Source organism: Saccoglossus kowalevskii, chromosome 11 (assembly GCF_978046115.1).
Source record: "Saccoglossus kowalevskii chromosome 11, keSacKowa6.1, whole genome shotgun sequence".
In the NCBI taxonomy this organism is placed as follows: domain Eukaryota; kingdom Metazoa; phylum Hemichordata; class Enteropneusta; family Harrimaniidae; genus Saccoglossus; species Saccoglossus kowalevskii.
Window position 1 is genome coordinate 6,427,766 of NC_140651.1, and position 13,471 is coordinate 6,441,236.

At 33.5% G+C, this 13,471-nt stretch overlaps 1 protein-coding gene across 1 annotated transcript in view; it reads left to right on the plus strand.

The window, feature by feature from the left end:
* LOC100375571 (intermembrane lipid transfer protein VPS13A-like) overlaps positions 1 to 13,036 on the plus strand; it is a 100,525-nt gene extending 87,489 nt beyond the window's left edge. The window contains exons 63-78 of the mRNA XM_085505588.1: positions 327 to 566; positions 1,503 to 1,637; positions 3,391 to 3,542; positions 3,957 to 4,059; positions 4,387 to 4,419; positions 5,363 to 5,485; positions 6,152 to 6,288; positions 6,943 to 7,138; positions 7,375 to 7,450; positions 7,909 to 7,994; positions 8,116 to 8,193; positions 8,908 to 9,144; positions 9,972 to 10,126; positions 10,447 to 10,570; positions 11,024 to 11,092; positions 11,570 to 13,036. Of these exons, the coding sequence (XP_085361714.1) occupies positions 327 to 566; positions 1,503 to 1,637; positions 3,391 to 3,542; positions 3,957 to 4,059; positions 4,387 to 4,419; positions 5,363 to 5,485; positions 6,152 to 6,288; positions 6,943 to 7,138; positions 7,375 to 7,450; positions 7,909 to 7,994; positions 8,116 to 8,193; positions 8,908 to 9,144; positions 9,972 to 10,126; positions 10,447 to 10,570; positions 11,024 to 11,092; positions 11,570 to 11,641 (2,016 nt within the window). The 3' untranslated portion in view covers positions 11,642 to 13,036. The remainder of the gene's footprint in view (positions 1 to 326; positions 567 to 1,502; positions 1,638 to 3,390; positions 3,543 to 3,956; positions 4,060 to 4,386; positions 4,420 to 5,362; positions 5,486 to 6,151; positions 6,289 to 6,942; positions 7,139 to 7,374; positions 7,451 to 7,908; positions 7,995 to 8,115; positions 8,194 to 8,907; positions 9,145 to 9,971; positions 10,127 to 10,446; positions 10,571 to 11,023; positions 11,093 to 11,569) is intronic.
* Positions 13,037 to 13,471: the final 435 nt, after the last annotated feature.

The window sequence follows — 13,471 nt, forward strand, 5'->3', positions numbered from 1 at the left end:
GTGTGGCCATCACTCTATCAAGTTGAATGCTCTATCCTGGCATCAACCAGGCTCAGTTGAACACAAACACTCACGGTGCCTTAACCAAGGTTTCCCCAAAGTCGTATTTGTTAGTGAATGAATCTCTGCCAGTGGAATTAGCCTTCCCATTGAGTCTGTAGCACACTCATCCAGGGTAGAGGTCAACCCATTTGAACTTGGGTCTACCAATCAATAATCAAATGCCACAACCACTGCACTACAAGTAGTTAATAAATTAGTGTCTGCCATTGATTCAGAGTGTAAATAATAAATTGTGTTTAACCAATATATATTCTTCTTTTCAGGCTAACATTGCAGAGCAAGCCAATATGGAATTATTTGTAGCATTAGAAGGAATTGGAGCATCTCTTATCAACAGTAAATATGAGGAAGTAGCCTACGCTGCTATCACCAGTAGTATTGCTAAATGGGAAGTAGAAAGCAAACCTGGAAAGTGGAAATTAATGAATATAGAATTAGGTGCAATCCTGGAAGATAGATGGCGAAATGATGAAGATAGAATTGTTGTGGAAGATGCTGTAGAGGTCAGTAGGTCAAAGTTTGTACCGGGTCATAAGGTCAATGCTGTAGAGGCCAGTAGGTCAATGTTATCTAGCAGGTCAATACTGTAGAGGTCAGTAGGTCAAAGTTATGTCTCAGGACATAAAGTGAATGCAGTAGAGGTCAATGGGTCAATGTTATATGCCAGGTCATAAGGTCAATGCTGTAGAGGTCAGTAGGTCAATGTTATCTAGCAGGTCAATACTGTAGAGGTCAGTAGGTCAAAGTTATGTCTCAGGACATAAAGTCAATGCAGTAGAGGTCAATGGGTCAATGTTATATGCCAGGTCATAAGGTCAATGCTGTAGAGGTCAGTAGGTCAATGTTATCTAGCAGGTCAATACTGTAGAGGTCAGTAGGTCAAAGTTATGTCTCAGGACATAAAGTCAATGCAGTAGAGGTCAATGGGTCAAAGTTATATGCCAGGTCATAAGGTCAATGCTGTAGAGGTCAGTAGGTCAATGTTATCTAGCAGGTCAATACTGTAGAGGTCAGTAGGTCAAAGTTATGTCTCAGGACATAAAGTCAATGCATTAGAGGTCAATGGGTCAAATTATATGCCAGGTCATAGGTCAATGCTGTAGAGGTCAGTGGTCAAAGTTATGTACTGCAGGTCATAAGGTCAATGCTGTAGAGGTCAGTGGTAAAAGTTATATATCACGTCATGTCAATCTTTCTAAGATTCCAGAAAGTTGTGAAGTGATATTAGGGGTCAAAGTAATGTAAACAGTGTAGACAGTGTAAACAGTGTAGGCCTGTAAGTGGAATACATTGACTATTGAGATGTTTTATGACATAAAAGAACAAGCAAATATATAAGAATCAGTATTTATCTAACAAAATGCATATCACCTGCTGATAACCATGAGACAAATAACCTCATCTTTTCTCATTTCCTTCTACCATCTTTATATTATAAGGCTGATTTCAAGACTATGATGATGACCAAACCATTTGCTGGGAAGATGAAACGTACCTATAACCCAGGAGTCTGGTTACAGTATCGGCAGTCAATACATCACAGTACAATACATGCTAAAATACAAAGAATACAGGTATGTTACATTCCTTTGAATCTGGTTACAGTATCGGCAGTCAATACATCACAGTACAATACATGCTAAAATACAAAGAATACAGGTATGTTACATTCCTTAGAGTCTGGTTACAGTATTGGCAGTCAATACATGCTAAACTACAATACATGCTAAAATACAAAGAATACAGGTATGTTACATTCCTTTGAGTCTGGTTACAGTATCGGCAGTCAATACATCACAGTTCAATACATGCTAAAATACAAAGAATACAGGTATGTTGCATTCCTTGGAGTCTGGTTACAATATCGACAGTCAATACATCACAGTTCAATACATGCTAAAATACAAAGAATACAGGTATGTTACATTCCTTGGAGTCTGGTTACAGTATCGGCAGTCAATACATCACAGTACAATACATGCTAAAATACAAAGAATACAGGTATGTTACATTCCTTTGAGTCTGGTTACAGTATCGGCAGTCAATACATCACAGTACAATACATGCTAAAATACAAAGAATACAGGTATGTTACATTCCTTAGAGTCTGGTTACAGTATTGGCAGTCAATACATGCTAAACTACAATACATGCTAAAATACAAAGAATACAGGTATGTTACATTCCTTTGAGTCTGGTTACAGTATCGGCAGTCAATACATCACAGTTCAATACATGCTAAAATACAAAGAATACAGGTATGTTGCATTCCTTGGAGTCTGGTTACAATATCGACAGTCAATACATCACAGTTCAATACATGCTAAAATACAAAGAATACAGGTATGTTACATTCCTTGGAGTCTGGTTACAGTATCGGCAGTCAATACATCACAGTACAATACATGCTAAAATACAAAGAATACAGGTATGTTACATTCCTTTGAGTCTGGTTACAGTATCGGCAGTCAATACATCACAGTTCAATACATGCTAAAATACAAAGAATACAGGTATGTTACATTCCTTGGAGTCTGGTTACAGTATCGGCAGTCAATACATCACAGTACAATACATGCTAAAATACAAAGAATACAGGTATGTTGCATTCCTTGGAGTCTGGTTACAATATCGGCAGTCAATACATCACAGTTCAATACATGCTAAAATACAAAGAATACAGGTATGTTACATTCCTTTGAGTCTGGTTACAGTATCAGCAGTCAATACATCACAGTTCAATACATGCTAAAATACAAAGAATACAGGTATGTTACATTCCTTGGAGTCTGGTTACAGTATCGGCAGTCAATACATCACAGTACAATACATGCTAAAATACAAAAAATACAGGTATGTTACATTCCTTGGAGTCTGGTTACAGTATTGGCAGTCAATACATCACAGTACAATACATGCTAAAATACAAAGAATACAGGTATGTTACATTCCTTTGAGTCTGGTTACAGTATTGGCAGTCAATACATCACAGTACAATACATGCTAAAATACAAAGAATACAGGTATGTTACATTCCTTGGAGTCGGAACACAGTAAAGGCTAGTTAATTGTATTTAACCAGACCTGGCCAGACACAAGTACTTACAAAGTTACTCTTAAAGTCATTGGTGATTGATTCATAATATTCCCACTTAGTCTCTTGCACATTCTCCCAGAGTGCAAGTTGATCCTTAGGTGTGTTCACCACAAGGTGAGATTGAATTGACACCGAATAATCATGGACCTAAAGAAACAGCTATTAATCTACCGATCATGATCAGTGACTATGCATATATTTATGTAGCATGTTTTGTTTTATATTTCCAGGTTGATAACCAGTTACCAGATGCCTTCTTTACCTCCGTCATATACCCGGCACCACTACCTAAACATGTTATCAGAAAATCTGGTACCAAGCCATTAATTGAACTCTCTGTGATGAGAAGACAAGTGCCTGAAAATAACGTTGATACTTTCAGGTAGGTTGAGATGTGATTTGATTAGGGTTATTTAGCAATAAAGTGGTGAGATGGAATGTGAAAGGATAAACAAAACTTGGAATTTGAGGTCCAAGTCTGAAGTATAATACAAATGTATCCTAAATCTGAGATGATTGATGATTGTGCACAAAAGGGAAGGGATTTAATATATTTACTGTTATTATTATTATTTACAAATGGGTATAAATTGTGGAGATTTACCAAAATGTTATCTTTAGATTGACCAGCTGTTTGTCTTCAAGTATCTTGAAAAGCTGTTTGTTGATTTAACATTATACTTGTAAACACTATACTCGTAAACACTATACTCGTAAACACTATACCTGTAAACATTATACTTGTAAACACTATACTTGTAAACACTATACTTGTAAACATGTTTTTCTTTTCTAGATATGTCAAGGTGCTGATACAACAAACTAATATTCGAATAGACAAAGGATTTCTACTTTCTGTTGTTGACATATTCAGTACATTAGGTGAACCTACAGAAGAGGTGAGTTGAGTTCCCAATGCCTAGATATCGTTTATTGCATTATTTTACTCAAAATGAAGGAAATATCTTTTTGTGAAAAAGTCATCTTATATATTGCACATGAATCTATTACAGAAAAAAGACTAAAAACGGTGATTTTGCGGAAAATATATCTGCTTTATTCATGAACTAAATGTGTTCACTAGATGACATATAGTATACTTGAACACATGTTTTTAAGAACAAAGAGTCAACTCTAACATTTATACATGTTGAAATTACACAGTATACACAGCATTGTTATACTGTTAGTTAATTGTTTGTTAACAATTTACTTTATAACAACAGCTAAATGAAGATGGTAGTCATGTGACAAGGGAGGTGAGATATCCTTGTCATCTTGGTGGTAACAGGTCAAATAACGGTGGAGGTGTGGCTTTCGACTATACCTTTGGAATTGGAGTTGTTTGGTCACCATGGCGACAACTTTATTTACATATTTTATTCTAAATACTGCTAAGCTCTTTTCACTTCATTTGAAGGCTAGTCTACCCACAGTGCACCTTGTTTACACAGCAGCTGATTTCAATCTCTGACATAATGTATTATATTGCATCTTGGGTAATTTCACAATATGCCAATTGCATCATGGGTAATTTTACACTATGCCATTTGCATCATAGGTAATGTCACACTATATAAATTGTCACATGGCACAGTAACTGTCATCAAACATATTTTTCTCTCAGTTTTTGTCAAATAGTTTGTTTGGTATTTGGTTGTATTTAAACACTTATAAAGTTCACATGGGAGAATAATTGCAGATGGTTTTGTGACAATTATAATAATTTGTATCTTGTTAAGTTTTGGTTGTTCGATTTATTCCAGTATCAGTATTCCTAGGTGTGTCTTTTTTGGAATGGAAAATAGTCTTAATTTGAAACATTGTAACCATACTTCCAAATACTGTAAAATGACTAATTTTCACAGGGTTTAAATTTCACTGATTTAGCATTTCATACATATTCACTGGATTTTAATTTGGTGCATTTTCTAGTCAGTGAAATAAGCAGAATTAAAACCCATTGAAAAATTAACCCTTTTACAGTAACAATGGAGCAGTTTATCTGTTGTAATTGGAGTAACAAACAAACAAACAAACATTCCACACTACCCAGAATACATTGCTGTTAAATGCCTTGCTATCTAGCAAATATAATTGAACAATCTATTTCACTTCTAGCATAAATATAAAATTTAATCTGTAATAATTGCTTCTAATTCAACTATGAAGAAGTAGTAACTAACATTTCTCTATTATCAGATGGTACAACTAAGACAGGATCTTGGTCGAGTTAATGAAACATTGAAACAAACATTGGCATATATGGTTGCTGAGCAACCACAGAAAAGCTACTTTGAGTATCTTCATCTTTCTCCCTTGAAGGTAAGAACTGCTCATTTGTTTCGTAACTTAATAAATTACGAGACAGTTGGCCACCCATGTAGGACCCATTTTGTTTTCTGTATACTTGTTAGATATAATGTTCTCAAATGCAAGATTTCATGTCTTAAGTAACAAATATTTAGAAAAATGAAAACAAGTTTGTAAATCTCACCCTATATTGTTATTAGGTGCATATTGGAATGTACACATTCTGAGGTAGTTTCATTAGCACATTTTAAACTTTTGGGCACCATAATCCCCCCACCCAAGTTTTGCCTATTTTTTCAATGTTTTTGATAATTGTGGATCAAATATAAAAAAAAAATAAGTTGGGTTTTAATTTTTGAATGATCCCAAAAGTTGACAATGGTATTCAAATGAAAATTTCATTGTTTACATACAAGATAGATAAATCAGATATCAAGACAAGTTATAAAAATATAAACTACACATCAACTTTTTCAATTTTTTGGGTCGGCCGAGCATCAATTTCACTGTGAAAAGCTTCTTCATGAGAATCTCTGCCTCACTGTGCTGGAATTCTATTACTGATTTACCCCTACCAATAAATTCAAATGAAATAAATTACTCTACAGTATTTCATATTGTATTTATCAATAAAATTGATTGTAAATGTACTTAGTTTACATAACATTATATTTTAAGCTTGGCATAAGTTTCTCATTAAGTGGTGTGCCACATGTGTCCAGTGGAGAAGAGAGATCTTTTAAATCTGATATTATTGGATTCTTTATCAACTCTGTTGGCGCTACTATCACTGATATTAGAGACATAGAAATCAAGTAAGTCAACTGAAATTGTGTTAGCCAATCGTATACCATTTAAAAATTGTATTAGCCAATCATTTTCAATATGAAATTGTGCTAGCCAATCAGATACCATATACAAATTGTATTGGCCAATAATTTTTCATATACAAATTGTGCTCGCCAATGAGATACCATATACAAATTGTATTAGCCAACCAGGTCCTATATATAAAAATTGTATTAACATAATCAGATCCCATATACAAATTGTGTTAGCCAATCACATACCATATACAAATTGTGATATTCAAATAGGTTCCATTTACAAATTGTGTAAGCCAATTGGGTTTTATATACAAATTGAGTAAGCCAATCGGGTTTTATATACAAATTGAGTAAGCCAATCGGGTTTTATATACAAATTGTGTTAGCCAATCAGGTCCCATATGCAAATTGTTTTGGCCAAACAGGTTTCATATAGAAATTTTGTTAGCCAAACGTGTCCCATACACAAATTGTGTAAGCCAATCATGTCCTATATACAAATTAACAATAAACAGTTTTACGTCACCATTTCGACAATCACAAATGCCACAAGCCTAGCAATTAGGCATATGTACGCTTCATTGCTGAGTAACATTTATCCAGGAATCTTGTAAAAAGTCTTTGTATATAATCTACCATCAGACTTGCATACTTTGAGAGGACCAATATCTTGATGTCTACACAACAGTTGTTATCTGAAGTCAGAGGTCATTACATCTCACAAGCAATTAGACAGGGTTATATTCTACTCCTCGGCTTGGACGTACTCGGCAATCCATATGGCTTATTTAAAGATTTCTCAGAAGGAATCGGTGATCTCTTCTATGAGCCTTATATGGTGAGTAAATGCTGTCAATCAGCATACCCTTATGTAATCTCAAAATTCTTTATTCAACACAAGAATGCAAATTTGTGGTGAATATTCCTTATGAGGTTTGTATGATCTATCCATGACTATGGGTCGGCACCAGCCAAGATTAGATTACAATCCAAGTTTATACATGAGCCATTACATTGTGATGTATTTGTATACATATAAAGTAGCTGGAGTACTGAATTAAAATCTCTATACAGGGTGCCGTACAAGGTCCTGGAGAGTTTGCTGAAGGATTAGCCAGAGGAGTACAGAGTCTATTAGGCCATGCTGTGGGTATGTAGTGTCAATAAGGGCGCCCTCTATGGTCATTAAATATATATTGCATTCTTTTACTGAGAGTGTAATAGTAAAAACTAATGGAAATAATAATAGAGAATAAGGAGTGAACTTTTAACTCCAGCATTTCACTTCATATCATAACTAATGAAAATAATAATACAGAATAAGGAGTGAACTTTTAACTCCAGAATTTCACTTCATATCATATCAATAAGCTCTGCAACAAGAAAGAGGGTTACGTATTCCACAATTACTGAATGTTTTCCAGTCTTGCTATTCCTCTAACATGTGAAAATGGTGCATGATGAAACCAGCCTAATTACTGATATCATAATAGAAATGTGCCCCTGATTATGACCCTGGCGTTGTAGTCAAAGTAATCACATTTTTCAAAGTTGACCAATAATAATAGCGTCACAATCACAGCGTTGTTACTGTATCGTACATTACAGGTGGCACAGCGGGTGTTGTGGCTCGCATAACTGGCTCAGCTGGTAAAGCTTTGGCAAGTATATCATTTGATGAAGAGTTCAAGAAGGTGAGAGTTTTATTCTTTTATCATACATTTTGTTATGTACAATTAATGTATTGATACAGAAGTAAACATATTATCTGATTTGTTAATTTATTAATTATATTTATTATTTTTATTTTGTCAGAGGAGAAACCGAAGGATGCAGACCCATCCGGATAATCTGCCAGAAAGTCTACTTTTAGCAGGAAAGGGATTTGTATTGGTAAGATAGTGTAATCTAAAACCATTGAGGATTAGATTAGAATTTAATCTGAATCCACACCAGTGATTGTATGATATACTATTAATTTTAACAGTTTTGAAGAATTTCTGGGGACAAAATTTTATGAAATAAGGATGACTCAGTGTTTTAAAAATCTAAAATGACTGCCAAAAAATGTCATGGTTTTTCAGACCCACAAATTTCAATTTGCCTCTCAGGAAATTAAAATGGTTTGTCGCCTTTCAATATTGTGGTTCATTCACTGATGAGAAAAACAGGAAAAAGTGAAATCATTCTAGATGCAAGATTGAACTGAGATTTAACATACTGCCAAATGGCTTGTCAAATATACTTATTCTGAAGAGAATAATTCATTATAATAATTCATTTAACATGTATAAAAAACAATTAAAATTTGTTTTCTTAAATTAAAGCTGACATAAAAATGACTGACAATTGAACTAACTGCACACTTGAAACTCGATAAAAATATTGGTGATAGCCATGTGTATTAGCATTGTCATGGCAACTAGCCTTGTGGTTTTACAAACCAAATTCCAGGCTGATGTAAATGCCACAGTTACCCTGCAGCACAATCAAATTTTGTTAATAAGCAATGTAATTTAATAATGTGTTTAAAACATTGCTTTGGACCGATATAAAACATGATACAGCACTTTAAAGTTAATTCTTGTTATGTTGTGTTTATCTTAGGGTGTAGTGATGGGAATATCCGGTGTAATCGTAAAACCAATCCAAGGAGCGCAAGAAGAAGGCATCAAAGGATTCCTGAAAGGCATTGGAAAAGGAATTCTTGGATTGATAGTTAGACCAACTGGCGGTATATTCGATATGGTTTCTATGACGTTTGATGCTATTCGACGTGCAGCTGATATGGGAGAGCATGTTGTTTATAGAATACGACAGCCACGATTTATCAATCCACACGTGGTGAGTTCGAGTCATTTCATGAATTACCATATTTGGTCTAATAAAGCATGTGAACTGTATTTGATCTACTAGAAGTCTTTACTGTATAGTGAGCAAATACAGTAATATGGAATAATAATAACATGAGGTTATTACAAAGATACCAAAAAGTATGCATGAAGACAGTACAGTGGGAGTATCGACCGACGTGCAGCGGAGGTCGATGCGACCGTGTACTATCTGTATCGGTATCTTCGTAATAACTTTATTATTATACATCTTTTCCTCCCAAAGATACATCATGGGAATGCCGAAATACAAAAAGTTTAGAACAGATTGAACGAACTTCTTTGTATGGGTCCAGTCAAGTACTCTGGAAACTGACATGTTTGTTTTCATTATTAGAGAACGCTTACATGTGTAATCGTTCCATATTTGGATTTCGCATTACCATATAGTGTAGGATGAAAATGCCCAGTGCAATACCGCAAAATTACGGCACGCTGTAACTTATGGCGTTACGGTGACAGATGTATAATAATAATCTTTATTAGCTTTACAATCTTGTAAAATCTCTTTACATCAGAGACAAAATAAAATGCTGGTCTACTTGTTATCCATCACCAAGAAAAACATTTAATTTGAAATATTTCACTTCATGAGAGCCAAAAGTTTATGATGGAATGTACAACAAATGTTATCAAAATTCAACTCTAAATGAAATGCCTTTCTTATGCTATTGTATCCTTTCTAAGTAAAAATCAAATGAAGTACATCTTTGCTTATACTCAAGTACTCTTGGTTATAAAATTTTGTCTTTGATACATTTAATTGTTTTTACATTCCAGGGTGTCAAGCCTTTCTCTCCGTATCTCGCTATTGGAAATATGCTGCTGTTTAATTTATCCAAAGGACGATACAAAGACAGTGATATTTATTTTGCTCATGCCTCATTGAAATCAGATAAAAAAGACAATCCAGATGTTGTTATATTAACTGACAGGTTAGTTGGTTGTCATGACAACAGCATACATTATGTGCAGAAATGTCATTCCTCCGAAAATTACCATATCATTTATTGTTTTTTGGTTTTTTAATCAGTTACTTATGACCATCTTCTTAGTTACCATAGTGATGTTGGTGTGCAATCTTTTTCGAGCTTAAGCAAAATGCAACAAATGCATGAAAACTTTTGGAAAATAAAAACATTTTGTCATTTCTTTTAATAGTTCCTTGCATTAATAAAAAAATTAGCATCCATTCTGAAGTGATCAGAGTTTATTTTGTCACTGATATAATTCCATATGTCTCTCACCTTTATAGACAGATGATGCTTCTTGAAAAGTGTCGTTTCTGGGGAGGATGGGATGTAGAAGAGGCTTATTTTTATGAAAATATCGTTGGTGTTCCGGTGTTGTCAGATGACAAAATAATATTCAAAGTCAAGGTCAGTTATAATAATAATAAATGTTATTGTGTGTTCAGCTCAGTATGTACAGCCATGTTAACAGTCAATTGTTTTTTGACTTCTTTCAAGTTTTTGAATTGTGATTTAAATTGTTGTCAAGTATATCTTGATATGTTCACTCCAGAACAATTCTTCTTTTCGTTTCACATTTTGGTCAACTTTACTATCAACATTTACATCTCTTTAGTTCGCAGTCATGTGATGTTTTTTTTTTGTATAAAATTGTTTTTCATTATAATTTGTTATAAAATTATAATAGCAGTTAAAAGATTTACCACACATTTGTTGCAAGGATAAAAGAACTTAAATTGAGTATGATTTTGAGAAAATTTAGTCGTGTGCTAACAAGTTGTAGGAGTATAAGCAAATAGGTTGGTTGCATTCCTGGTGTTTCTCTGGAAATATTCTAAAATGATATTATTTTTCCTACAGGATGGTGATGACAATGTGTTCTCTGCTCAGACGGTAGACATGTATTCCGACGATGAGAAAGTGCTCAAGGTAAAATAATTTAACATAACACGACAGATGTTTTATTTGGCATACACCATATCAGAATGCAACAAGAATTCTTAAAAAGTCATTAATGTATAAGGTTTGTGTCACCGTAAAATGTTTCCAGCAAGATGACACATATACATAATTAAAGTTTTTTGTGTATTTGGACATCAAATATAATTATTAAAAATGTCAAGATAATCAGGAAATTCAAACTTTCTTCATTGTTTGACAGTGCCACATAATGCAGTACAACTTTCAAATTTATACGTCACATGGGACACAATACGATGCTCGACTTTCATTTTGAGAATGAAAACAAAATAGTTACTGTAAAGTGTTGTACATGTCATTTCAAATCTGTTTGTCAGACTGCATGGATACTGTGCTTGTACGATAACATACATTTATATAATTACATTCATTGCAATCACCAGTAGCCGGCATTGATTCTGTATTTGAAATATCTTTTTTTTTCAGTGGTTACACTTGAAATTAGAAAAGGCTATTATGCTCCATCGAGAAGAAACACTAACACTTGGCATTGAGTGAAAGAATGGAAATAAAAACTATTTATGGATTCCTCAATATTGATAATTTATTTTATTTTGTGTGAACTAAACATATTTGTGAATATTTTACTTTGCTAACTATCAGTACTCTAGGGATTTATTACTTTTACCGTAATCATTAATTAAGAATTTTGTTATCAGGGTGATATTATTAGTGATTATTTTATCAATGAGGGCAAGTCTTGTTTATCAAAAACAAATTTCTTTTTTCTTTGGATAAATCTTTTCGTTAGATAAATCTATTCTAAAATGTCATATAGTATTCATCATTATTTTATCAATGAGGGTAAGTCTTGTTTATCAAAAACAAATTTCTTCTTTCTTTGGATAATTCTAAAATGTCATATAGTATTCTATAAGTAGAACACTGCTTATCAAGTGAACATATTAGCTAGAACCCTGACTGTACGAATGTACGGTGAGTAAAATGAAATGTTAATGGTATATGAAGTGGAACACACTGACTGTTCATTGAACACATTAAGGAGATATTAAACTGGGTGTTTAATTGCACATCAGTTTAGAACCCAGACTGTCCCATGGACTCAAAGAAGAGTAAATATTTAACAGTGAAGGATTTGCGTTGCAGGAGACTTTAAATTGTATTTATTTTCATGTTTCCATCGTATAAAACAAGGATGAGTGTAGTAATATATTGTACATAGTCAGACAACATATACAGAGTTGCTCATGATTATTTAATTTTAGAAGCTCTAAACATCTTAATTTAAACCAAGCTAGGTACCCTCAATATTGCTTGAAAACAAAATTGTATAGACATAGATATCATATAAAGTATATTAAATGTTAATATTTATAAATTCAAGAGAGAATGGAAATTTACGTGGATTGTGCAATTATGTAATTGATGTTCTATTATAATTTACAGTAGCATAAGCCCTTCCCTAAATTTATGAAACGCAAATGGTGAATTTACATGTGTACTCCCTAGGTTATAAAAATGTGGCAATGAGACCCCCTAGAATATGATAGAAATGTTGTATGGCAATGATACTTCCTGCTGTAGTCAATGTTATAAATGCAATGTGGCTATATAATGTCAGAAAAACTGTTAGTATTATACCTTATGTACATTTGTGTCAAAATTCAATTTCAATTAGTTATTTGTGTTTTTTTCGTGAAGTATTGTTGTACTGGATACAAGTCCGGCATCGAAATCTTGCCAAATTTTATTTGTGTTCAACACAAGTATGTTGAAGTCATTATATTGTTCAATATTTATTATTTTAGTTGTGTGTATTTTTACAGTTATTGGTTGATATAATTAACTCAATACCATTCCAGTTAATATTATTTGTTTGCTGTACAAGATAAGGAGATTGTTTGCATGTCAAATAAATATTAGCTACCACAATTGAATTGATCTTTTGTTTACACATTATGGTAATACTGCACGAGTAGTCGTGCTGTTTCAAATGTACAACAACACTTATGGTCAGCGTCTTGCAAACATCACAAGACCGAAGACACAACTGACTAGCTAAGAGGTGTGATTAACGACTTGTACCATGATAATCCAACAAAAACATTGAATAAATGCACACACTGCTTTGCTTATTGCTGTCAGTGAAATGGCGCATTTGCATGAACACAATAGACTATTAAAAGCATTGTTGTGCATGTCACATGACAAGGAATGTATCATAAAATCCCTCATCAAGTACTGTAAAATCTGTATTAGAAACCGCGGCTTCTATTAAAATGGTACAATGCAATAGAGGGGATGAGGCTTCTATTAGAGCATCAAAACATATGAGAAATGACGAATTTTTGGTTCTCAATTATTCAA